Source organism: Lampetra fluviatilis, chromosome 1, assembly GCF_964198595.1.
Source record: "Lampetra fluviatilis chromosome 1, kcLamFluv1.1, whole genome shotgun sequence".
Taxonomy (NCBI): domain Eukaryota; kingdom Metazoa; phylum Chordata; class Hyperoartia; order Petromyzontiformes; family Petromyzontidae; genus Lampetra; species Lampetra fluviatilis.
In genome coordinates, this window is record NC_136275.1 from 24,310,781 (window position 1) to 24,336,878 (window position 26,098).

General features: G+C 43.9%; 2 protein-coding genes across 3 annotated transcripts in view; one reads left to right on the top strand and one right to left on the bottom strand.

Moving 5' to 3' along the window:
• LOC144934253 (aryl hydrocarbon receptor-like) overlaps positions 1 to 6,842 on the top strand; it is a 68,080-nt gene extending 61,238 nt beyond the window's left edge. For both annotated transcript variants that reach the window (XM_078859908.1, XM_078859919.1), the window contains exon 12: positions 1,492 to 6,842. In XM_078859908.1, coding sequence (XP_078716034.1) covers positions 1,492 to 1,629 — 138 coding nt within the window. In that variant the 3' untranslated portion in view covers positions 1,630 to 6,842. The remainder of the gene's footprint in view (positions 1 to 1,491) is intronic.
• A 12,659-nt stretch (positions 6,843 to 19,501) lies between these two features.
• LOC144934256 (carboxypeptidase inhibitor SmCI-like) lies at positions 19,502 to 25,507 on the bottom strand. The gene is made up of 5 exons (XM_078859933.1): positions 25,231 to 25,507; positions 23,723 to 23,902; positions 22,805 to 22,984; positions 21,986 to 22,159; positions 19,502 to 20,604 (listed from the first exon to the last, which is right to left on the bottom strand). Exons 1-5 carry the CDS (start codon positions 25,310 to 25,312, stop codon positions 20,549 to 20,551), a joined length of 672 nt encoding a protein of 223 aa, XP_078716059.1. The 5' UTR covers positions 25,313 to 25,507; the 3' UTR covers positions 19,502 to 20,548.
• Positions 25,508 to 26,098: the final 591 nt, after the last annotated feature.

Consider the following 26,098-nt stretch of genomic DNA (forward strand, 5'->3'; position numbering starts at 1 on the left):
TGGTGGTGATCATTGACGCATATTTAATTGGTTATCAATTAGCATAACGTATAATGCTAAACATGCATTGAGGGGTTTGTTGCGAAATAGAAGAAATCCCTTGAGCGGTACGGTTTTTCCATACTAAGACCTCGGATGTCATGCCACAGTTCACTTCACATGCAAAACTTGAGTCACATTTGGACACAACCATTTCAGTGTAAGGGGGGGTGTTTTATGGGCTAGTTTCCTAATTTCCTTACGACTGTCCAGGGAGTCATTTCAGCCAAGTCTATTGAGGTTGGTAATTCGGAAAAAAATTCCACATGCTTTACGACATCCACCAGTACTTATACCCCTCATTATTCATAATAGACGTTTTTTTGGTTAGATCGTGTAAATATATGTCGTTAAACCTGCCACCACCCGACACAGCCAACTAGTAAGGGTTGTCACGTAAATGGAACATGCCAATTCGTCACTAGTACAGCACACCGGTGTGTTGGAGAGCCAAGCCACAATATTTGCAAACTGAGTACGACGTTTCGCCAGTAATTACAACTAGCTTCATCAGGAGACAACCCAAAAACCTCTTTTATGGATGATAGTGGTTGCGAAAGCCTACGCGTTAAACTGATTTCTATTTGTATGACGTTTCGTGGCGGGTTTAACGACACATATATTTACTGATTGGTCCACACCTCTGGTCTAACACCGTTTGAGACGAGACTCAAAAGAAAGCTGTCTCCTGGTGTGGACCAATCAGTTTCAAGAACAATGCAGAAATTATCAGAGTATGTTTTTTGTTTGCATTCTGACCACAAGCATTGTGGTTAATGCAGACATGATTCCTTGTAAAAGGTTTCAGTTTGGTGTTTTAACATCTTAACACAACGGTTTTGTTGCCATAAAAAAGGGGAAAACCTATTCTCATTCAACACATGGTTGCTGTTTACACAGAAAAATACTTGGTCTACAATGTGGCAGGTATACAAGGTCATGGATAAGGGAATTTGTGACTGCAAAAATGTACATATTTTATGCTCCGTTGACAAAAGTTTGATAGTTCTATAATGACTGCCAACAAAGTCCCAATATACTTCACAGTATATCGCTCAAATGATACGACTCCCAATAAATGATGCATTGGCATGCAGGGTTTACCATGCTTTCCGTGTCTTCACAACAGCCGTGTTCACAAAACGAATACCGAATATAGTGTAGGATTCAGCTTTGCAGTGACAATGATGGAATACACACACGCACATCATTGTAATGTACGTAGCGTTGGACACATGCCGAAAAAAGGGTATTAGGACCGTTTGAATAGTCGGTTGTACGTAGCAGGCCTAATGCATGTTGGAGGAAAGGCAATGTCTTCCTGTTTGGCAGATACACGTTAAAGCGGAGCATTTTTTCCACGAGTTTTGCACGTAATTATTTTTCTCCTTGTACTCATTAAATTCACGTTCCTTTCTCTGACCATCCCACCCCACCTTTGGTCTTTTCCAGATGGCGGCCATTTACTGCACTCAAGGCAGTGTACTGCTCCCTGCTGGTGGCGTCGGCACGGCGAACGCGGCAAGCCTGGCTCCTGCAGATGGCGCTCAACCCTACCCTGAGATCAGCCAGACGGATTACTACGGATAAGTGTTTGAAAAGAAAAGTTAGATATTCTTCATGGGCTCAAGTGATGGTTTTTTTTCTCCAGATCCCCAGAAGGCACGTTCAAAGGACAAAGAAAACATGGAATGTGAAAAACAGTGAATCGGACGTTCAAGAAAAATTTCACGTCATGTATATAGACCTCATTTTGAAAATACCAATAATGAAGTGTATATCTCAACAAAATTCAAACACGCATGAGCATTATTGAATGCAAGTTCACATTTTAGTGTATGCTCTGATCCGCGTATGAGGTCATGCACAAAATCTTCCTTACGCACACTTTGGTGTATGCTGCTTGAATGCTCTTAAGGAAGGATTAAATATTTTTCCAATGAACACTTCTGTGAGCTTTATATTTCGATGAGCAAGCTGCTTGTCGTTTCCAGCTTTCTGTGTCTTACACAGCAGAAGTTATTTATGTTAACAATGGTACACACATTAAATATATTCCTAAATGGTATCTGCATTATCATCAACGTTGGTGCTTGATTATATTTGCATAGTCACAGCAACGTAATAGTTATTGTAATCAGAACGAATGTTATTGTTAGAGAATGGCTGCAGTAATTGTTTGTCGGGTCATATCACATACAGAAGAGAATGTCTGTAAAGGGCTGGTCTGTTCTGAAATGTTATAGTTACCACACAATGGGTACATACAGTACACCCTTTTGATTTAAAGTTTTTAAAATGTGTCAAGCATACCAATTTTGTGTCCAGAGCACAACATAAGTGGCCTAGAGTTCTAACAATTGCAGGTCGTCCACTGGGTTGACAGTACAGTAATTAAATTCAAGCAGAAACATTTAAATTTTGATGATTGCCGTAATGCAGCTGTATTGTCAGTTTGTCCAAGATGATCCTGACACTGCATTAATTGTTGAAGCATGCAATGGCACCATTTCCAACTAGCTTTCAATGGCACTACACTGGTTCCATACAACAAAAGTACATGGTACCTAGGAGAAACACTAGTCTCATGAATGGAATCGTTTTTACACAGCTGTTTTACAACTGCAATTGTGCACAGCACGGTTAATTTAAAACAAAAAAATACATTATGTAAGCAATGGCTCATTATTTAGCTCTCAAATACTACACGGGTTTGTGTAACAAGCTACTCGCACTTGTTTGCAAATACTGAACTTTGCACTTGTTTATTTTCTCACACAGCCACTGCAAGAGAGGGCACTGTGATCAGTCTTTCACGCACTTTTGGCAACATAAATAATCCCTTCTTGACTGTGGAGACCAAATTCTATTCAGTTCTTCACTCATGTTAGTTTGGTCCTCAGTGAAATGTAACCTATCTTAAGATGTGCATTAGGAGGAAATGTTTTAAAGTGTTACCAAGTAAAACTCCAGCATATACCATTGTTAATACCATCAATTTGTGCGATTCGCAAACATTGTCTATGAAACCAGTAAATACATATATTTGTTTATTTTACTCGAGTACATCCATTCTGTAAATAATCATTTATTTGGTCCTCTGATGATGTGTATATACATAAACTACAGTGTGTCGGGCTTCTTTCTGGTCTATAAAGTCTATTTTGATATTTTTGCTTCCATTAAAACATCTTCCACTGCAGGTTCTTTACATTACCTTAAAATGAGGTCGTTTTAAGTTTGTTTGTTCATTTCTCAGTCTTAAGTATGCATGTTAATTTCTGTAGTGGAAGAGGTTGTGGGAATTAGATAAAATAGAAAATCGTACTTGTTTTTTTCTTGTTTAAAATGGTTGTAAGTTGTCATATCACAACTTAAGATAAAACATTTACTGTTTGAGGCTCTTATTCTTGTAATTATGTAGTAAATATTGTATCAAAAATATTTTTACTTAAAATTAATTAGCACTTACTGTGAGGACAAATCATGAAAATTGTAATCCTTACTGTATAAAATACATGGTATACAATATACAGTATACATAATTGCATATTGGAGCTGGTTGGTGACAAATTGTTCATATAAACTGTTAAGTTTATTCAAATGTCAATTTGGCTTTGCTCAGTTTTTCTGCTGCTGTGTTAACTATCTTTTCAATTGCATGCATTGCTTTTCTATATTTTTGTTACTAATTGTTAATAAAAACAAGATGGAGACTTGGGATAGTTTTCAGGCCTTGCGTAAGAGGTTTGGATAAGGACACTAATAACTAGTGAGAAACAGTTTTAATTGTTATTGTTCTTTTAAGTCACTAATGTGTTGTTGTAATGGTAGTCTATTAGTTGCAACCTGGTGCTTCTTAACATAGTTTCAGAAATATTGGTTTCAAGGTCAATCAAAAATAAGTCAAACACAAATGTGTGTCAACTTTCAAGGAAACCGAGGCAATGAGTTGGGAGAACCTGCAGATGCTCATTGGTTGCCACTTTTTTTTCAAAATAGGCTTGACATTGAGTAGACGGCACAAGTGAAGTGTAGTGGTAACACAGTAAAGTGTACATGTATGTCCATGCCATTAACATGCACATTTGAAAACTCAAATGCTGTATAGAAATGTATTTTTTACCCTCACTTTGTTAAACATGTATGTACCAGCTCTTAATCTTTATATGTATACTGTATATATGAAATATGTATTCACAAACGTAGATTGCATTGCTATTGCATATATATTACACAATATATTTGGCTATCATATAATTGATATTGTACAGTACTAATATTTAATTAGTTTTTACACGTGTCAAATATCATTTGTTTTTGTTATATTGTTAGATTTTACTTTTTGGCAGCCGACAGCATGTTTTGTAAATCATTAACCTGCTCAACACACCAGAAGTTTAAAACTAAAATCTACTGTCCTGGAGGCAAGACCTTTTCTGTGGTCTCGCTTCACCACACACACGAAGCTTCACACTGTGGAAGCCCTCAGTGCTATCACTTCTGTGGCCATCAGTGGTTTTCGTGAGCTACACATCAGGGGTTATATTTTTTGTTGCTAATGGAGTTTGCTCCCTTAGTGCGGTGCTAGCAGGGACATAGCACAGGCCAGTTTGGCTCAGGACTGGCTCTCAAGTATTAACCCGCTAGAGTTGTGAGCAATCAGCTGATCCCTGCAGCGTTTCAATGTTTTGGTAACAGAGAAACAAGTCTTGGTCATATGCAACCTCTTAAGCGGTGGCAATGAGTTGCCAGGGCTCACCTCATTATGATCTCCTCATGCATCTTTATCCTTATATGAGTGAAGGAGGTGGGGATGTGACTGGTGGTGGCCCATCACTTGGCAGGTGTAGAGAACAGAGTTGTCGATTGGCTAGGTCACAAAACTCGTGAGGTCCGGGGAGTGGAGCTTGCTGTGTCAGGATTCAGTCAGGTTCAGACTGACTGCCTTGAGGTGAAGATGGCCATATTTTAAAGGATCAGCTTGACATCAAAGGTGCTTGACGTTGGAAGTCACAGAGAAGCTGTACTCGCCGAATCTACAAATCATTGGCATACATTTGGGATCTGGTGTTCAATTGAATATTCTGCCATGTCAGCAGTTTTGAACGTTCGAGTGGAGGAGTTTCAAAAAGGGACTGGCCCTATCCTTGCTCCATAAGAGTGGCCACAATTTTGATGGGTTTAAAGGAAAATTGGTTGGCTCATCTAGTCTGGTCATCAAGCAATATGTCAGGTGAGGTCCTGCAGTGAGGTTGGAGGTGGTCCCATTGAGACCTTCTAGCCTTTAGAGTGTATTGCAAATCAGACTTTGAGCCCCTGGCTACGTGTTAATTTAAGCTTTTGAATATGAAAATTGTGTTTCTGGTGGCCGGTAACTTGACCAGGAGAGTTGGAGAAATCCACGCGCTACTGTATATTGCAACCCTTCATTCATTGCTCTTCATAGGGATAAGATAGTGTTGACGATCCTGCCAGGTTTTTTTCCCAAAGTGGTGTCCATGATTCACGTAAATCAGGAAATTGTTAACCTATTTCTGCCCAAACCATTCAGATTTGAGGGGCAGAGGTCCTTACATAATCGTGGACGTGATTTGCTACTTGACGTTTTATTCTGGGCAAAACAAGGATTGGCATTAAAATGAACAACTTGTGCTTTATTGAGGCTCACAGTTATTTAGGTAGTCTCAAAATCGAGAATTGGCATCTGTATCATGAATTAAGAGGTATTCAGCCATCTCTAAGTTGTATGGTCCTCTCTGCAAAAGGGCTATGGCGACGCCATGCTAGCAAAGCGCAAGCTCAACTGGAGAGGTATTTGTGAGGGGGTTGTGTGGTGAAAACCACACTTTTGTTAAGCACTACAGGCTTGACACTGGCCTCAAGGGATGTCACGTTTGTCAAAGCAATTCTCTTGTTGGGTGTCCCTTAGTGTTATTGATGCATTATTCTCCCACCTCCGGAACTGCTATGTATTGTTTTACGATTTCCAGAATGTCAAAAGCTGCTGAAGGTAAACACCTGAAACCTGGTTTTGTAAGGCAGCCGTTGGCATGTTCCACTCCCTTCCCCACTGAATGAGGGATCTGTAGTTTTTGTGTGTCCCCATCTGTCTAATTTATTTGAGAGCAGTTTGGAGTTTTTTTTATTGTTTAGTTTCAACAGTCACTGAGGGCTTCCATTGCACAGGGTCACCTGCGTGGTGATGTGAGCCCCAGCAGTGACAGGTGTTACCTAAGGGTGGTTATTTTTCGAGTTTAAGACCTTCTGGTGTGCTGGGCATGAAGTGAAGTTAATGATTTATGAAGCAAGTTAATTTCTGACTCAGAAATCCATGCTTTAGGTACTGCTAGTGTAATCCTAGTAGACATAGCCTGATGTTATATGATAGATGGAGGTAAAACTTATTTTTTTATCGTATCATAGTCATTTAAATTATAGTTTTTTTTAGCTTTTATAATACAATATTTCATTACCATGTTTATATATTGTGTCGGAATATTTGACATACTTGATTTGAAGCTTTCGTGACTGCAGGAATTACTCTTTGGTTCTTTTGGTAAAGTCGTGTAGAAACGTGACTTTGGTTCTACGTAACTTTACCGAAAGATCCAAAGAGTAATATTTGACAAGGCTGACAACTAAATCTAACTTGTAAAAAACATCGTTTTAATTAAGTGCCTTTAGATGAAACAAACCGTTTTTAATACTTGTCGGTTAATTTGTATTTGCTGTTTATAAGTGTAATTACAGGAAATATATTGCGAGGAAAAAATAAACATCTTTGCTGGCGTGACTACGTGCCCAGGTCTTACCACTCATGACTCTACTTGCCATGGACTACACTTATCAGACTCACAATCACAAGACACTCACCACTCTCAAGACACCACTCACACCCATCAGACACTCACCACTTAGGCACTCACCAGACATTGACATGAAACACTACTCACCATGCTCTACGCACTCATCAGACACTCAACCGCAAGTCTTATATATGTTGAACTTTTTTGAACGATACGTGCCCAACCGTGCTAATCGGAGGTGCGGTGGAAGGACAATCTAAACAAAAATAAATTCAAAAAGAAATGTTTTCAGTCTAGATGTAGAAGTGTATAGCTTCAGTGGCTTCCTAATATCGGAAGAGCGTTCGAGACGGCCACAGAAGTGCATCTGAAAGTGAGCGATGAAGTGACCATGTTTGTTCGATGGCTAGCCAAAAGTTGCTGCGAGAAAGACCGGAGTTTGCGTGATGGTTTGTGCTCCTTGACGAGATCAGCAAGATAGTGTGGTTAATTCGTGGTAAGTACTTTGTGTGGAATGAGTGCGACCTTATAATGTATTCGTTCAGCAATCGGAAGCCAATGCAGCTCAGCGAGCACCGGACGGACACGGTCGGATCTTGCAGTACCCGTCACGAAACGTGCTTAACAAATTCCCCAGACCTCGCGATTTTTACCTTCGACTCATATCCACTCAACAGTGATGGTGACGGCCTAACACCGGAGCAAATCTAAACCTTTACATCTGTAGTATTGTACAGACGGACTCTTCAACGTCTTTTGTAGCACACACTTTTATTCGTCTTATTGACACAGTCCCTATGCACTGAGGGGTATACGGTCCCCTCACCCGTTACACTCAGAACGTACAAGCCCCCGTACCCTACAGGCTACTTAATATCCCGCTCTTTCAGTGTCCTCTGACTGGACCTAGGGAGATGTCTCCCCGACCACTGGTTACTCTGAACCCTAGCCCTTATAAGGGCTGGAGGGCTTGGTCCAGGGTCCTAGGCTTCTTCCGCCGTCTTGGGTCTTCGTGTAGTCGAACTCCCCGAGAGCTCTGAGCGCTCTGGCTTTATACTTGTTCGTGGCCGGGTTATCCAATCCCCGGCCACCTTGTGGAACCCTGTGATTGGTCGTTCCCAATCTGCTTTTCGATCCCAATTCACCCTATCTGACCCTGACCGTTTGGTCGCGCGGGAAAACCTTGTTTACGGTCAGCTCTCACATCTTGTGAGACCCTGACCATTAGTTTGAGCGGGAATACCTTGTTAACGATTTGCTCTCCCAGTTTGTGAACATCGAGTGGGTAACTCTACTACACATCCTCGCGTCTTTCTCTCCGCCGGTGTGCCTCGTGCACCCTCGTGGAGCGCGCTGCCAATTGGGCCACAGCCTTTGGCGGGGAATTGAAATGCGGCCAATCAGAGGGCACACGACGTGACGTCAGTGGTGATGGGGAATCGACACCGCCGAGAATTCTGATTGGTCAGTGATAATGCCCCGACAACTAAGCAGCGTTATTGCTATTGTTCAGTGATGACAATGATGGATGTTTTTTGTCCGTTATTAAAAACTGACGCGTAACAAATATCCTAACCAGTATTTATATTATGAGACCTTTGCCAGTAGCAAGATATGGTAATAGGTTTTTACCCTTTTATCTGGCACAAAAACTGACACCTTTATACAAGGGATCATGTTTGCAATAACCACAACACAAGCAGTCAAAATACAAACAAAAAGAGACAACTCTGATAATGACATGCACTGTCCTTGAAAGTGATTGGTCCACACCCGAGACGGCTTTTCTTAGAGCCGAGTCTCCAGAATTTCAAGGACAGTGCATATCATTATCAGAGTTGTTTCTTTTTGTTTGCATTTTGACTGCTTGTGTTGTGGTTATTGCAAACATGATCCCTTGTATAAAGGTGTCAGTTTTGGTTCCAGATAAAAGGGTAAAAACCTATTACAGGTAGGAACAATGTTCCACACTGCCCACCAGGGATTTATTGTATGTCTGACTGTCTGTCGTGCATAAATAAATATATAATACACGCAGCTCTTTGATTGGTGGAGACCTTACAAGCAGCTCTTTGTTTGGTGGAGACCTACTGCCGGGTACGGAGAGGGGAGGTGCCTAAGGGAGGAGGGTCAGGGGAGGGGCCTAAGGAAGGGGGGAGTCAGGAGAGGGGCCTGAGTGGGGGGGGGGGGTTCAGAGGAGGGGCCTAAGGGAGGAGGGGTGAGGGGAGGGGCCTAAGGATATGGGGGGTTTGTCAGGGGAGGGGCCTAAGGGAGGGGGGTAATGGGAGGGGCCTAAGCAAGGGGGAGGGGCCGATAGTTAAGGGGGCTGGCTACCTGGCTGGCTGCCTGGCTACCTCAAGTGATCTTGTATACAGGTAGCAACACCAGGTTACACACTGCCCACCAGGGATTATTTGTCTGTCTGTCGTGTACGAATGCGCTGTCCAACCAAGTTCCTACCTGCCCACTCCGAAGGAACGTGTTACGATATCTTGCTACTGGCAAAGGAGGTCTCATAATGTAAATGCTTACCCAGAGCTCTCAATACTCTGATAGTGCGCTGTTTTTGAGTTGTATGCCTTTTGGCGTCATCTGGTCCAACACCAGTGAAGACTAGGCTCTAAGAAAAGCCGTCTCCGATGTGGACCAATCAATTTCAAGGACAGTGCATATCATTATCAGAGTTTTCTCTTTTTGTTTGAATTTTGACTGGTTGTGGTTATTGCAAACATGATCCCTTGTATAAAGGTGTCAGTTTTGGTGTCAGATAAAATGGTAAAAACCTATTACTATATCCTAACCAATAATTAAATTAAAACAATACTGTATGTAAATGGAGTGTGTGTATGTGTGTTTTCCTTATAGCTTTTGGCAGAATTATCAGCAATATCAAGAGTGCCCTATGGTTAAATTTCGATTTAAAGCTTTCGTGAAGGCAGGGATTCATATTCTTGGTTCTTTCGGTAAAGTCACATAGAAGGGAAATAATAAAATAATGTAAATAAAACAATAAAAATTATCACGACGTTTTGGCCACAAGAAAAACAGAGCTGTCGGACGCTGTCTTTCCGACAGCTATGTTCTTCACCTGAGGACGGCTGCTTGCGTTGTGGCCGAAACGTCGTGAGAATTTGCATTATGTTTTATTTTAATTATTTTATTTTTTCCCTTCTACGTGACTTTACCGAAAGAACCAAGAATATAGTGCCCTATGGCTTAGACTCTGCCGATGTCGGGCATTGATGGATGTGTGAGCCACATGGTTGGCTCGGCATGGAGCGGTCATTCCCCACGTGCGGCAAGCACAGAGCGCGGCGGCTTACCAAGTGTCACACCGTGACACCAACAAGGGCTCAACACTCCACCAGATTCCTGAATGCAGGCTCATATGAAGATGGCGATGATGATGGTAAGGGGCCGTCCATAAATGAGGTCACGCGATTTTGAACGATTTTTGACCCTCCTCCCTCGTCACGGCGTCACAAAAAGTCAGACCCCCCCCCCCTCAAATATGACGTCACAAAGCTCTGCCCCCCCCAAATATAAAACATGCGTCAAATCGCTTTCAATTATTATCATTGAAGTGCGTATTTAATGTGGCGCTGCACTCTGATGTTGTAGGAGAAAACATTTATTAAAAAGTATATTTAATTAAGTAGAACGTGTTGTCTATATTTATTTAAAGTTGCGCATTTTGATGTGACGTCACATTTCTCAACCCCCCCCCCCCTCGTCACATCGTCACAAATGTCTGACCCCCCCCCCCCCCCTAGGTGCGTGACGTCATTTATGGATGGCCCCTAACGACGACGACAGTGGTTCTTATAATGATGAAAATGAACATGGCTAAATTACTCTAGCTGATGACGATGTTTCTGCGGCTATTCTACTGATGATGGTGGCGACGGTGATGCAGAAAAGTGTTCCCTTTACGCCTCATTTGTAAGATGATTTGACATGTGAATGCAAACTAGAATACCCAGAGAAAAATCATGCTTGGAAGGGATAACGTTAAAAAAAGTCCACAGATTTAAGATCCAATGCCTCTTGACTTCTGGACATCGAGTACTTTAGTGAGTTTTGGACTTCTCCACGTGATCCAGCAACCCATGCATCGAAAGTGATGGGTTACAGGCATCATTCGCACGCCACATGAGACGCGCATTTAACGATGAGTCGACCTAAGAGAGGTGACCCAAGTGTGATTCCTGGCCATGACAAATAGTGGCATGAGGTATTTTAACTGGTTCCTGGAAATGCTGAAGGAAGTGAAGCTAACAACGTGCGTGGGATTGCTGGTCACAGCTCACGTCAGTGACGTTCAGTGTTGCCAAGTCTCACGAGATAGAACAGCGCACTGCTTTTAAAAACAAGCCCAACAACCGATTTCAGAGGAAGGGGAGTAAATTATATTTTTAGGAGTTCTCATTTTGATACATACCACATTAGGTTACACCTGATATCAAATATATTGATGGATACTTACATTATTTTAAAAATAAAAGGTCATCCTCACTCCCTCCATCTCCGTGTTCTCTGTTGCCTCAATGTGGCACATTCCCGTGTTGAAAAAAACATTGAAGTATATCCCATGTGGCGTGGTGGGTTAGAGGAGTTTACCCATGTGCGGGGCCATCCATAGGGGGCCCAGGGCGAATCACACTGGGCCCCCCGACACCTTCTAACTAAATCGGAAGTATTACATCTGACACCGTGACGTCGAAGCGCGACCACCCCGGGGCCCGGGGTGGTCGCCTGATTCGCCGTACCCTGCCCACGTGGGTGTTGTTTTCTTAACTGAATGGGAGAGGAGGGTGGGGGATTGGATGATTTTAAAATCATGAATGTTGGAATCGAATGAGTGTTAATACATGCGTTTTGACATTGACATCAATCACCAAAACCACCCCGACAACGATTGCTAAACTATAATCTGTGTTGAAGTCACCTCTTACAACACACCCCAAATAAGCGACAAGGACCAAAAACGATCTCAAAAGGTAAAGCAATTTTATAACAGATAAGCTCATTCTACTTATTATCAACAGACTTTGACATCACTCGGTGGCATCTATTCTGTGGATCGTTGCAGCATAGGTGTTGGTGTGGGTTGTTGTACAGTATTTGTGGTTGGTAGTAGTTACAGCTGCATCAATATTATAATCGCATCTTCAGATATCATCTATCGCCATCACCATCGTCTTAATTCATGTATCATTGGAACCACTATTACCGTTGTCAACATCATTTATCATTCCTGTCAACTTCGTGTAACGTTATCTTCATCATAATCACTGTCAGCGTCTTCAGCATGATAATATTCAGCATTTATAACCGGTAACAGCATCACCATCGTGTTCTTCGTCATCATCGGCATATGTATTTTTAAGTAGCGGCCAAGCCATTTTTGACTAAAAGCTTCGTCATTTCGCACCTCCGTCAAGGACTGAACAACCGTCTCGCACGTCTTCTTGGTTCTTTCGGTAAAGTCACGTAGAAGGGAAGTAATAAAATAATAAAAATAAAACATAATGAAACAATTCTCACGACGTTTCGGCCACAACGCAAGCAGCCGTCCTCAGGCGAAGAATGAGAACATTATCAAAAATTCGTCTCGCACGTGTTCGCGTGTGACGTCATGGGCCCGAGACTGATTGGTCGCCTCAGGTTGTCGGCGGAGCGAGCGTGCTGTATGTATTTATGTTTCTGGCGCATTAGAAATGGACCACTCTTTTAATTATTTCTTTGTGCAGCAATGGAGCTAAGTGTGGGTTTGTGAAGGTCTTTATGTGCTGTGCAGTACATCAATGCACGTGTGTACACCAGCATGCGATACTGAGTTGGGCCTGTAGGTGGCTGTCAGGGCTATTGAGTAACCTGACCTGTACACAAGTCACGTGGTTAATGGCGACTCGGTTGAGAATTGCTGTGACACACGTGCCGTTGCATTTTACAGGTAAAGGACCCAAATGTTTTGATAGTTATATAAATGTTTTAGTCTTTAAGCTTGCCTTTGAATTGGTAGTGTGTGTATATCAATAGAAGGGGGTTTATCACTGTACACTGTTAAGGATGACGTGCTGTAGTTAATACTGGTAATTCTCTAACCCTGATACTGTTTATTCTATAACCATGCCCATGCACCCAGAGTATGACTACTTGCAATGCTATTGCATTGCTATTGCATTGCAAGATATCAATATAAGTGGATGGTATAGAGTAGGGGTCGGCAACCTACGGCTCCGGAGCCGCATGCGGCTCTTTACGGGCTGCTTCTTGACGATATGTACGTATGTACATAGATGCATTGCGGCTCTTGAAATACTGAATTTTGTACCGAATTGGAAAGAAATGGCTCTTCTTGTTGTTTTGGTTGCCGACCCCTGGTATAGAGTAACCTGATCTGTACACCAGTCACGTGGTTAATGGCGACTGGTTGATAATTGCTGTGTGTGACGCACGTGCTTTTGCATTTTACAGATTATCACAATAAATGTGTTTGCCCTCCATTTGGAGCACCTGCCCACGTCCTTCATTACGAGTGTGCAACATGTTCAACTTCTTTCGCACCGTTTATAGCCAAACATACTTATCGTAGGTCCGGGGGAAAGGACAACAAACTAAACACAAAAAAGCAGTTTGAAAGCAGTTTATAGAAAGTAGTTTTTCAATCTAGCTCCAGTGGCTGCCTAAGAGCGATCCAGATGGCTGCAGAAGTGCAGCTGAAAGTGCGTGGTGCAGTGACCGTCTTTGTGCAATGGTTAGCCAAAAACCGCTTCTGCGAGGATGACCGGAGTTCACATCATTGTTATTTTTTCTTGACGAGATCAGCAAAGTATTGTAGTTGATGTGTCGCAAGCACTGTGTGTAATGAGTGCACCCTTAGATTCCAAAGAACACAGGATGAGATGTTACTATCCTTTGTGCAAGCACTTCCAAGAGTTCATGAACAGTGAGCCTGGTGAAATTTGGGGAGCGCATCGTCAGTAGTGAACCTTTGGTTCCTAGGGTGTTTCGGCCTTTCATACTATACACCCTCCCCAAAGGCGGCCAGCGACAGGGTGATCAATCCTACGCTTGCGTCCCATTCCCAATTAGTCATAGGAGTTGCCTTGTTGTTGATAGCCAACATCCCATGGGACTATGCATGGCAGGGGTGTCCTCCTCCCTGAGTCAAGCATTGTTGACTGCATACCTCCCGGCCCTCTCACTTTGGGGCCCAGCTGGGGTCTTTCCTCTTCATCCAGAGCCACTGACTGCTGCCTTCTGCCGCCTCCGATACAGCTCTGATTGCCGAACGCTGGCTCTGGCCCTTAATTCCCAGGTCTCTAAGCAGTCTGGTTGTAGATGTTGCCACAAAACCTTTGCAGCCCACCGCCACTGGTCAGACTTCTGTGTTCCAGCCATGATGCCGTGCTTCGGCAGCTAGATCGGCATAGCGCAGATGTTTTCTCTCATAAGCCTCATCTACTGAGTCCTCCCAGGGTACTGTGAGCTCAATGATGAAGACCTTCTTGAGCGAACGGGACCAGAGCACCATGTCAGGTCTTAGGGTGGTGGTTGCAATCTCCGGAGGAAACACAAGTTGCCGGCCAATGTCAGCTAGCATTTTCCAGTCGCGGGCCAAGCACAGCTGGTCTCGCTCTATTGGTGTAGAGCCGCTCTTCGGTGGTTTAGCCCCTTCGCGGACAAAGGTCGTCCGTAAGGGGTGTGATGCTGCTGGGGGTGGTAGGGAGTTGGTGGCAGCTCGCTTGTCCTCCAGGGCGGACGCAAGGTTTTTAAGGACTTGGTTGTGACGCCAAGTGTAGCGTCCTTGGTGAGGCTTGTTTTACACCCTGTGAGAATGTGCATGAGGTTGGCTGGCATAGAACAGAGGGCACAGTCCGGATCTTCACCATACCATTGGTGAAGATTAACTGGTGTTGGAAGGACGTCATATGTTGCTCTGATGGAAAAGATCAACCGCCTCGCTTCCATGGCCCACAGATCCTTCCAGCTGATCTTCCTCTTCTCCACACTGTCCCATCGAGTCCACTGTCCCTGTTTGGCAAGAGAGACTGCCTTGGCCCACCTTGCAGCCTCCTCCTGATGGCGTACTTCCTGCACTACCATCTTCCGCCGCTCTGGTGCAGTGGCCTTACTCCAAGCAGCACGGCTAGTTAGCCAAAGGCCTCCTCTCCCTTGCTGAACATGACCCACAATGTCAGCATGTCTGAGGGCTGCTGTTGCCTCCTGGACTGCTTTTCCTGGCCTCCATTTGCGCCCAGTTGCCAATGTCGGCGCGTTGTTGCTCACCACTGGGTCTCGAGATTCATTCAGTGTCATCTGGAGCCTGGTTTTTGCACACTTGAATTCCTCGGTTAGACTGGTGAGGGGCAGCTTGAGGACACCATCTCCATAGAGGCCTATGGTGGTAAGGCATCGTGGAACTCCGAGCCACTTCTTTAAGTAGCTCGTGACTTTTCCATCTTCTCCACTGTTGAGATTGGAACCTCATACACTGCTAGGGGCCACAACACCCGGGGTAGGAGACCAAACTGCAGACACCAGGCCTTTAACTTTCCAGGTAGCTGGGTGTTGTCGATGGACTGTAGGCTACTACTGATGTCTTTGCGCAGCTGTTGCACCTGGTCTTTGTCCTTCAGGCTTGCATCATACCACCTTCCAAGGCTTTTTACCGGCTGTTCAGACACTGTTGGGATTTGGTCATCTCCGATGAAGAATTTCAGGTCACAGAGTACTCCCTTCACAATCGAGATGCTGCGTGACTTGGATTGTTTAATCTTCATACGGGCCCAGCTGATGTTCTCCTCGAGTTTTCTGAGCAGTCTCCTGGTGCATGGGACAGTGGTGGTCAATGTTGTAATGTCGTCCATGTAGGCTCTGAGTGGAGGGAGGCGAAAACCAGAGTCGACTCGCTCTCCACCAGCAACCCATTTTGAGGATCTGATGATAACCTCCATTGCCATTATGAATGCCAATGGAGAAATGGTACATCCCGCCATTATACCTACATTCAGGCATTGCCATGAGGTGGTGAACTCTGAGGTGGTGAAGCAGAACTGCAGATCCTGAAAGTACGACTTCACCAGGGTTGTGATGGTGTCCGGTATGTGGAAAAATCTGAAGGCAGACCACAGGAGTTCATGGGGCACAGAGCCAAATGCATTGGCGAGGTCGAGGAAGACTACATGGAGGTCCCTTTTCTCCACCTTGGCCATTTGGATCTGGTGCAAGATCATGCTGGAATGTTCCAAGCAGCCAGAGAACCCTGATATTCCTGCCTTCTGTACAGATGTATCGACGTACGCATTCCTTTGCAGGTACTCAGCCATCATCTGGGCAATGACCCTAAAGAAGATTTTACCCTCGACATTCAGTAAGGAGATTGGGCGGAATTGGCTGATGTTCACTGCATCCTTCTCCTTAGGGATCAGGACCCCGCCTGCCCTACGCCACACTTTGGGTATTATCTTCTTTTGCCAAGCTGTTCTCATAAGCCTCCAGAGGAACCTCAGGACGTCTGGTGCGTTCTTATACACTTTGTACGGGACTCCATTTGGCCCCGGGGCTGATGCTGTTCTTGCCCTTCGAACTGTGTTTTCCACCTCTTTCCATGTCGGAGGGCTGGTCTCAATATGATGTTCCGGGGGTTCAATGGGTGGGATATCTGATGGGATGGCCAGATGTTCATGTCGCTTTGAGTCAAAGTTTGTTGTTCTCAGGTGCTCTTCTAGGTCTTTCTTTGTTGTTTTTAGAACTCCACTTTTTTCCTTCGTGAAGAGACTTTTAAGGAACTTGAAGGGATCTTTATAGAATCGAGTTCTAGTTTGTTCTTTCTTCCTTCTGCGCTTCCGTAGGTTCTCTGCTCTACGGAGGGATGCCAACCGGGTTTTGATGTCAGCCTGAAGTGCCTCTATGCCCTCCTTTTCCACTTCCGAGGCTTTCTTCCACTGTTTCTTAAGCTGTCTCCTTTCTTGAACGAGGCGCTTGATTTCTTGTTGCCTCCTGGAAACTGGTGGGGTTGGAACCTTTCTCCCGCCTTTTGCCTCTTGCACTCCAAAGCTTTCTGCCCCGTACTCATAGATGATGTCCCCCATCCTCTCCAACTTCTTCTCCACTGTGCCTCGAAGTTTCTCGAGGGTCAAGGTAAGGTCAGTATTCACTGTTTCCCACAACTTCTTGTCACTGGCGCCAGGCCACTTCACATACGGTCTGTGCCCTGGTAGTCTCCTCTCGACTGCAGGTCTGGGAGGCTGGGTGAGTTCCACTCCTGTTGTTGGTTCCACCTCAGTTGTTACTTCGGTGCTTGAGTTTACGTCCTCCATGACAGTGGTACTGATGCACTACAACTATGGTTTGCGTCCAGTTGCTGTGCTTCATTCGACTGATTTGATCGCTTTCGCAGAAAGTAATCAATGCGAGGCCTCTGTCTCTCTTTACCCAAACACCCATTCTTCCCCTGGTGGATCCTCAACCCATGGTGTGATGTAACTTTCCTCCAACCACAGACACATACCTGCATCTGTTTGTGGCCTGCTGTTGCAGTGGAACTTGTGACAGTTGCTGTGGTGTTCTCTTGTGCTGTGCTCTCATTACTCATAGTCGTTTCCGGTCCAGTCGTTACCATGTTGTCAGTCGATGAGTCATCTTCCGCCCCCGATCTCGCAGACTCTAGGGGTATTCTCGTATATTGACTTTCTGTAGCTAAAGCGGGTGTTTCCAACATACTGCGAAGCATGGGCAACTACAGAAATGGGAAGCTAACCCATGACTGTCCCAGTGGGGTCTATTCCCTCCTGTCAGCCGTCTCTCCGTGCCGCCACAAGGACTTTGCCCTGTTGTCAGCTGATCTTTCTCAGCAGTCACTGGACAAGTCCAGATATTCAGATTCCAAAGAACACAGGATGAGATGTTACTATCCTTTGTGCAAGCACTTCCAAGAGTTCATGAACAGTGAGCCTGGTGAAATTTGGGGAGCGCATCGTCAGTAGTGAACCTTTGGTTCCTAGGGTGTTTCGGCCTTTCATACCATACACCCTCCCCAAAGGCGGCCAGCGACAGGGTGATCAATCCTACGCTTGCGTCCCATTCCCAATTAGTCATAGGAGTTGCCTTGTTGTTGATAGCCAACATCCCATGGGACTATGCATGGCAGGGGTGTCCTCCTCCCTGAGTCAAGCATTGTTGACTGCATACCTCCCGGCCCTCTCACTTTGGGGCCCAGCTGGGGTCTTTCCTCTTCATCCAGAGCCACTGACTGCTGCCTTCTGCCGCCTCCGATACAGCTCTGATTGCCGAACGCTGGCTCTTGCCCTTAATTCCCAGGTCTCTAAGCAGTCTGGTTGTAGATGTTGCCACAAAACCTCTGCAGCCCACCGCCACTGGTCAGACTTCTGTGTTCCAGCCATGATGCTGTGCTTCGGCAGCTAGATCGGCATAGCGCAGATGTTTTCTCTCATAAGCCTCATCTACTGAGTCCTCCCAGGGTACTGTGAGCTCAATGATGAAGACCTTCTTGAGCGAACGGGACCAGAGCACCATGTCAGGTCTTAGGGTGGTGGTTGCGATCTCCGGAGGAAACACAAGTTGCCGGCCAATGTCAGCTAGCATTTTCCAGTCGCGGGCTAAGCGCAGCTGGTCTCGCTCTATTGGTATAGAGCCGCTCTTCGGTGGTTTAGCCCCTTCGCAGACAAAGGTCGCCCGTAAGGGGTGTGATGCTGCTGGGGGTGGTAGGGAGTTGGTGGCAGCTCGCTTGTCCTCCAGGGCGGACGCAAGGTTTTTAAGGACATGGTTGTGACGCCAAGTGTAGCGTCCTTGGGTGAGGCTTGTTTTACACCCTGTTAGAATGTGCCTAAGGTTGGCTGGCATGGAACAGAGGGCACAGACCGGATCTTCACCATACCATTGGTGAAGATTAACTGGTGTTGGAAAGACGTCATATGTTGCTCTGATGGAAAAGCTCAACCGCCTCGCTTCCATGGCCCACAGATCCTTCCAGCTGATCTTCGTTCAGCAACCGGAAGCGAATGCAACTCGGCGAGCACTCGATGAACATTGCGGGACATGTGCTGATCCGAATCAGAATATACTGGAGGCATCCCATGAGCTCTTTTTAAAATGTCAGCACGTCCTGCCCGACTACTGATTGGCCTTGGGATTCTGTTATTTGCAGAATGGTGCTCCACCCGTTCTGCACGGACTAATCGGGCCAAAAATTGACACGTGAATTATTGGGGAAATGCTTTTTTTCAGAATTGACGAACGTTGGAAGTTTGCAAATGTGTGGAAACTCTGCATGAATCAGGCAATTTTTATTGTACTGTGTTGTATGTAAATCTCCATTGCATTTCAAACCTGGCCCTGCTGTGGTCTGTGCTTTTAAATGTCTTTAAATACATGTATAGGCATGTAACTGTAATAGTGCTATATATTGCGCCACAGCTAAAGACTGCCCTCTAGAGGTATGTGCAGTCGGGCGGTTTCGGTGGTGGGGGGTGCAGATATTTCTTCAACCCAAGGGCCCACCACAAGTTTTTGCAGCCCCCTACCACGACACACCTACCCAGTGTAAATTGCAGAGAAGCACGTGCAAGACTGATCAGCCCAATTATCGAGTCAAAAGGTCAACGTTTTCATAATTTTGACCTCACATAAGCCAAGATAAAGAACGAAGCACAAACTGGGAGCGTTGTCACCTTTTACTTGCAATAAAGTTACACTGGATGTGTGTATATATAAACATACACATACAATGTGATAACTTTCATTTCATGATTTTAACCCCCTGATCATGTACAGCATATCCAACTTTAAAATTACAGCATTACATTTCTCAAAAACGTTTGTGTGTTTAATAGCTATGAAAGGACTCATATCTATAAATAAGTGTATTCTATTATGGTAGTGTAATAAATAATCTAAATAACTTCAGTAATTAAGTTAAGTTGTAAAAAATAAGTAAAGTGGACATTACAATATTTTCCAACACTCCTCACCAACACAGCTACAAACTTACACTTCATCTGTCTTACTTCCTCATCGATAGTTGTGAATATTGTGGTACAGTAAAATTGAACCCATCTGTTATACAAAATCCTAAAACTCACACAACAGTCACGGTATAACAGGGCAACTAGGCTTATCAGTTACGACAAAAAGGTATATATGAATGTATTACCTACAATTGTATCTACTGCAGTTGCTATTGGCAGTAATGTAAGAACCATAACATTGAATGGAAGGTTGCTACTTTCACAAGGTTAGTTACAATTGAAGCCTCTTTATGGTAGAAATAAGTGCCATTAAAGGCATCTGCTGATAAAAACACTCTTCGATGCAATATTAATGGTAAATTGTACTTTAAAATGTGCACAACATTCCCATTGCACTCGTTACTCCCACTCTTGTCAAGTGATTTGGGATTGCCTATTTGTGTAGTCTTATTCATCAATTATGTATTATTTACATGCACATACAAACTGTACATAAACCATTGATAGCCACTTCAACGTTTCATACTGATTTTCATAAAGTTGTTGGGTTTACAGAATACGTGCTTGCAGTAATATACTTTTGTCGAAAGATATTGTTCAGAAAGGTAATTTACATTAAATGGAAATTGTGCATTTCTCAATGTAGTAATGATGATCCAAAAAAGCAAGAGTTACTATCCATCGTATGTTCTGTTAAACATGTGTTTATGTGAAGATATCTTTAATTGTGTTGCTGTTTTCGTTGTTGACTTGGATCTTATCTGCAAATAAAAGAATAACATTGGAATGAAAACATGGATATGCTTTTTATTAATCATTGCCAATTTGTTAAGCATTACTATATGTATTAAGCATAGTGTTAATATGTAATATCCGGGTTAAAACATAACACAGTTAAAGAGTTTGTTTTGCATAAGAATAAAATGTGCACTTAAATTATATTACAAACTTAGTAATACTTTCAATGTGCTTTATAGAAAACCCAATTTGATAACTTAGTTGCAACATCTAAATTTAGATGCACACTGCCTTGAGTGTTGTGACTGTCTCATAGTGCAGGATAGGTCAAAGTTGCATTAATTCACCTGCTCCTGCATCCCATACACATGTGCAATTTGACATTTTGTAAATGGTAACATGTGGACATAGAAGCTCTGCGCTCTTATTTAAGCTTTGTGAAAATTGTCAATGTTTTAAATTTGCATGGTTCACGTATATTTGGTACTTTTATTAGTATCGCAGTAGATGACTAATAATTATATACCAAACATTAAAAAAAAATTGCCCACAAAGTGTCATGGAATTCCATATCTAAACACCCAGTGTCTGCGAGCAACCTTATAAGGTCAAATAGCTATTGCAGCAAATATAAATTTATTTTTGAATCCCGTTGTATCTTGTGGGAATTATGCACATTTTGCTGATGTAAAATGTGCTTTTGTTTACAGTGTTTTTTTCCCTTCTATAATCACTGGTGACGTCATCTTTTTCAGTAGATGGCAGCAGATGCACCCTTTTTATCACGTGGTCTTGATGTTTCCTTCAATAGCCGATGTTATATCGTGCAGGGTTTCCCAAACTCCGGTCTTCAGAACCCACCACGCTACGTCTTTCCTCGCAGACAGCCTGAATTGCCGAGCGCATCACTTGGGACGTGTTTAACAATTATCAGGTGAAAGCAGCGTGAGGGTTCATTTGTATTTGGTGGGTCACGAGGACTGGAGTATGGAAAACTTTGTTGTAGTGTGTTTAATGTATGCAGCTCAGATTTTCACTTTAAAACAATCCACATGCATTGTAGAAATGGGCTCATTGTGACCATCTACATATCCTGAGTTTTCTTTTATATATTTTTCTTCATCCTTGAAAATTAAACTACAACTTTCACAATGCATAACTTATTCTAGAGAATTGTGAAACTGCACCTTTTATCAATATCAGTGGCAGTAATATTCAAATCACTATAAGCTGAAGGCTTCCCATAATACACACCTGCTAGTAGCCTGAACTTCACTGCTCTATCTTAGACTTTCGTTGTTCACTCATTAGCATACGTTTCCCTGTATTGGTCTCCATTCACTTGTGGTTTATTGAGTGCGTTAATGGGGGGTAAGAATGGCATGGCATTTGCTGGGTTCTCACCACTGAGACAAGTTGACAAGCAGGTCTTGGCACTGATGAAGTTGTTGTTGTTGCCGCCACAGCCCGAGTAATTAAATGGAAGACAAGAGCGCTTCTGGATGTTGTAGTAGAAGCGGCGGAAATTTCCTTGGCAGTCTCCAGTATCATGTCGGCTCAGACATTCCCGCGGGGTGTCTGCAAAGAAGGATAAGAGGGAGTTGGGAATGTGATGTACTTTTACTCTATTCAGAACAACTCACGTTGCACGGTCGGAATACTCTTGAAAGAAGGGATAAGGGCTTCTTTATAAAGTAATATTGATTGACGTGTGTGTGTTTTCTCCCATAACATGAATGTAATTTAACCTCCAAGTAAATGCAACGTTATTTTTCCAGATGCTTGAATACGACAGCTCACAGTAATAAATTGGCTTTGCTACAATGAGCCTTTGAAAAGCTGGTTTGCTACATTGATTTGCCAAGTGCAGCTGCCAGCATTCACTTGATTTTCAAGAGAGAACCTTTGCAGGGTCTCTGCTATGTGTAAAGAATATAAATTGCTAAGTTTTCAATGATATTGTGCACACAACCAAATTCAAACAACTCTACCTTTGTGTGCACATCGTTAGCGCACCTCAATGCAATTCCACAACACAGGGTTTGATTCATGACCATGCACAACACCAATTTCAACGAGTAACTGTATCTGACTTTGGGCTTAGGAAACAGCCGGGGGTGGTATGGTCAGTAGCATGTCCCATTCCCCCTTTGTTCCTAAGCGCTTGCTTGCAATGCCTGTCCCTGCTGTCTATAATGTGTCATCAGATGTCTGGAGACTTACTGGGCTTCTCAATGCAAGAAAAGACGCAGGACTCTTTGTCTTCAAAGCGGTTACTGTTGCCACCGCAGCCTCCATATACAAAGGGCATGCACATGCCCAATGTCATGTTATAGAAGTAGCGGGTAATGTGTGCTCGGCAGCGTCCCGTCTCTGCGTCTGGTCGGCAAAGCTTGGGAATTTCTGCAAAATAAAAACAACAGATTTAAAATGTATAATTAGAATCGCCATTTGCAGCAGCAGCAACTGATGCATCAACAGCAATAATGCTCTGGCTGATTATGGTACGGCACATTCACAGTCTTCATTAACGCTGCTTTTATAACGTACAATTGTATAAAGCTATTGTTTTAGGCAGTTGCTTTTAGCAAATGTCATTGCCCACTCACTCGATTAGTCTATAATCATACTTTGCAGTCCTTTGTAAATTCTGAGCTAGCTCTCTATCCCCTTAACCATACTGCACTGACCAGTGTGGTGAAGTATAGTAAAAAAAAACCCATGACTGGCATAGCATGGCCTTCATTCGTTTTTATTGTGTATACTAAAACACTGAGTGGCATCACAGAAATATTTTAATATTGTTCTGGAAATGCATGCCATAATATGAACTTAAGAGTTGAAATTAAACAAATTGTGACGAAAACTATTGGCAATTATGCCCTCCACAATGCTGTCTCAGTTCCCTGGTAAAGGCAAAGCAATACATCCCCACAATCTACCCATAGTCTACTGCTCAGCTTTTTCAGTGATGCCGCTTAGCTCTTCGATGATTCCCTGCAGAAGCCCTTCGCATGTTAAGTGAAATGTTGGACATCACACCAAACACACGACATCACATCAGAACTACACCCGTATTTTCCGTCACTTGCTAGCGAGTCACAGAGCAATTGCTGGTAAAAAGAGACTCGTGGCACTCACTTTTGATGAAGCTGCATGCCGCACGGCACTCCTGCATCGTCTCGAAGTTGTTCTCATTGCTATGGCATCCTCCGTAGATGAAGGACTCACAGCGGAGGGTGCTGCGGTTAAAGAAGTAGCGTGGGAAGGCGGCACGGCAGTCTCCAGGCTTTGCAGGCAGAGTGCATGTCACCCGCTGGTCTGCACACGCCACAAGCACAATACGAGATGTTCACTGTGCTCACATTAAATATGCCCAGTTATGTGGCTCTACCATGGTCCCGTTGATCATACAGCTGCTGGGTGATGCTGTGGCAGAACACTCAACTACTGATTGCGAGTTTAAAATCCAAATTGTACAAATGTTGGTCAGTGCAGGGTGCCCATGACAAAGACCACCCGTATAGTCTTTATAGACTTTTCGGGCAAGTGCTGTTAGCGAATAAGCACCTATGACGGCTGGCACGGCACACGAGGGGGGGGAGGGGGTGGCCAGCAGCACGCCCGGCCGCTTTCTAGTTGTTTAAACAGCGCACCAGGTACTCATTTGAGGCCGAGTCGACATAGGAGAGGCACAGGACCGGTTCAGATAATCTTCACTGGTGTTGGTAGCCGTGAGCTGGAATCTAGCTCGGGTCACTAACCGCTATACCATCGCTCCCCACCTGATATCATTTACCCTCAATATTACAGGCATGCCTCCGTTCTACCCCGTAGTATGTGCACACACTGTGGAATAAACCGCACCGCACTTTATACCATAACGCACAATCACAAATGTATGTACGTTGGACTTTTTTCGCACCGTACGTAGTCAACCGCACTAATCGGAGGTGCGGGGGAAGAACAACAAACTAAACACAAAAAAGCAGTTCCAAAGAAATGAGTTTTCAATCCGGACTTAAAAGTGCATATAGCTCCAGTGGCTTCCTAATATCGGAAGAGCATTCCAAACGGCTTCCTCCAGTATAAAAATGCACATTATGATTCTGATAAATACATACAGCGCACTGCGTTCTGAACCCAATGAGCACCTTAAATTGATTCCCAGCCATAGCTAATATCACTGGTGATTAATATGAAATTTGGTTTTTAAAACCAATTTAATAGGTTTTTAAGACTAATTTACGAATAACTTTTTGTGTGTGTGTGTGCGTTAAGTTTGTTAGCACGGTTGCCTACGCACGGTGCGAAATAAATTCTAAATAAAAATAAATGCTCCACATACATACGTACGTGATTTCTACATTTGAAGTTTTCTTGAGTGCAATGACCCATACTCTTTGGTTCTTTCGGTAAAGTCACGTAGGTACCTACTAAGTGACGTAGGTACCTAAAGTCAGACTTTATCTACGTGACTTTACCGAAAGAACCAAAGCATACGTACGTGACCCAGTTTTTGCATCTCGCACTTAGCCAAATGATCAGCAATGGTGAAAATTTGGTCAAACAGCCCTTACGATCGGGAAAAAGGCCTTCATCCAAACCGTACGAGAACGCGGCGGAACGCGTGACGAACGTTGCATTACCGTCCAAGCTGGGTGAGCCATTCACGAGCACCACCACCGACGACACCAGCAGCAAAGCAATAGCAGAGGCGAGGCGTTCCATCTCGTCTCTCCACTCGTGGTCGCTCTGAACTTGTTGGAGAGCCTTCGAGTTGATCTCACCGCCAGTCGAAGCTCACTCAGCACTACCGAGTGGGAGGTGAATCCCGAACCACGTTTATACCCGCGCGAGGATGCCGCCCCGCAGCGTCAATCAGCCCAGCAGCCCTCTTTGCCTCCTCCCCCACCGTTGTTCCATCCCCGTGCGCAGCGCGGGTCGGGCGTGCGAGGTGAGAGGGGGCGGTGATGATGCGGTCATCCGCGGGGACTCTGTGAGTCACGCTGACGCACGCGCGCCACTTCATGGGAAAGACGTCTGGCGGGGGTTGATAAATTGCTCACCGCATTTCATTAACTTTTGCTGCACGTTGGAGAAAGTGACGCCGTTCGCCCCACCGTCAAATATGAAGTTGCGTAAAATATAATTGCTCTTTGGTTTTCTTGGTTCTATCGGTAAAGTCACGTAGAAGGGAAATAAAAAAATATTTTTTGACATATTTTTTATTATTTTATTATTTCCCTTCTACGTGATGAAATAAAATGTTTTTAATATTTTTATTATTGTATTATTTCCCTTCGACATGACTTTACTGAAAGAGCCAAGAATATGAATCCCTGCAGTCACGAAAGCTTTACATCAAAATTTACTCTTTGGTTCTTTCGGTAAAGTCATGTAGGTGAAAATAAAATAAAAATAACTAAATCTACGTGACTTTACCGAAAGAACCAAAGAGTATGGATCCTTGCAGTCACTAAAACTTAAAATCTAGAATTAAAATGTAATTATTGT

Excerpts from the sequence above, each read along its gene's own strand:
- LOC144934256 (XM_078859933.1), bottom strand. The coding sequence starts at position 25,312 with ATGGAACGCCTCGCCTCTGCTATTGCTTTGCTGCTGGTGTCGTCGGTG. Across the intron at positions 22,985-23,722 it reads GGCATGCAGCTTCATCAAAA|AAATTCCCAAGCTTTGCCGA; the intron begins GTGAGTGCCACG and ends TTTATTTTGCAG. Across the intron at positions 22,160-22,804 it reads TTCTTGCATTGAGAAGCCCA|ACACCCCGCGGGAATGTCTG; the intron begins GTAAGTCTCCAG and ends CCTTCTTTGCAG.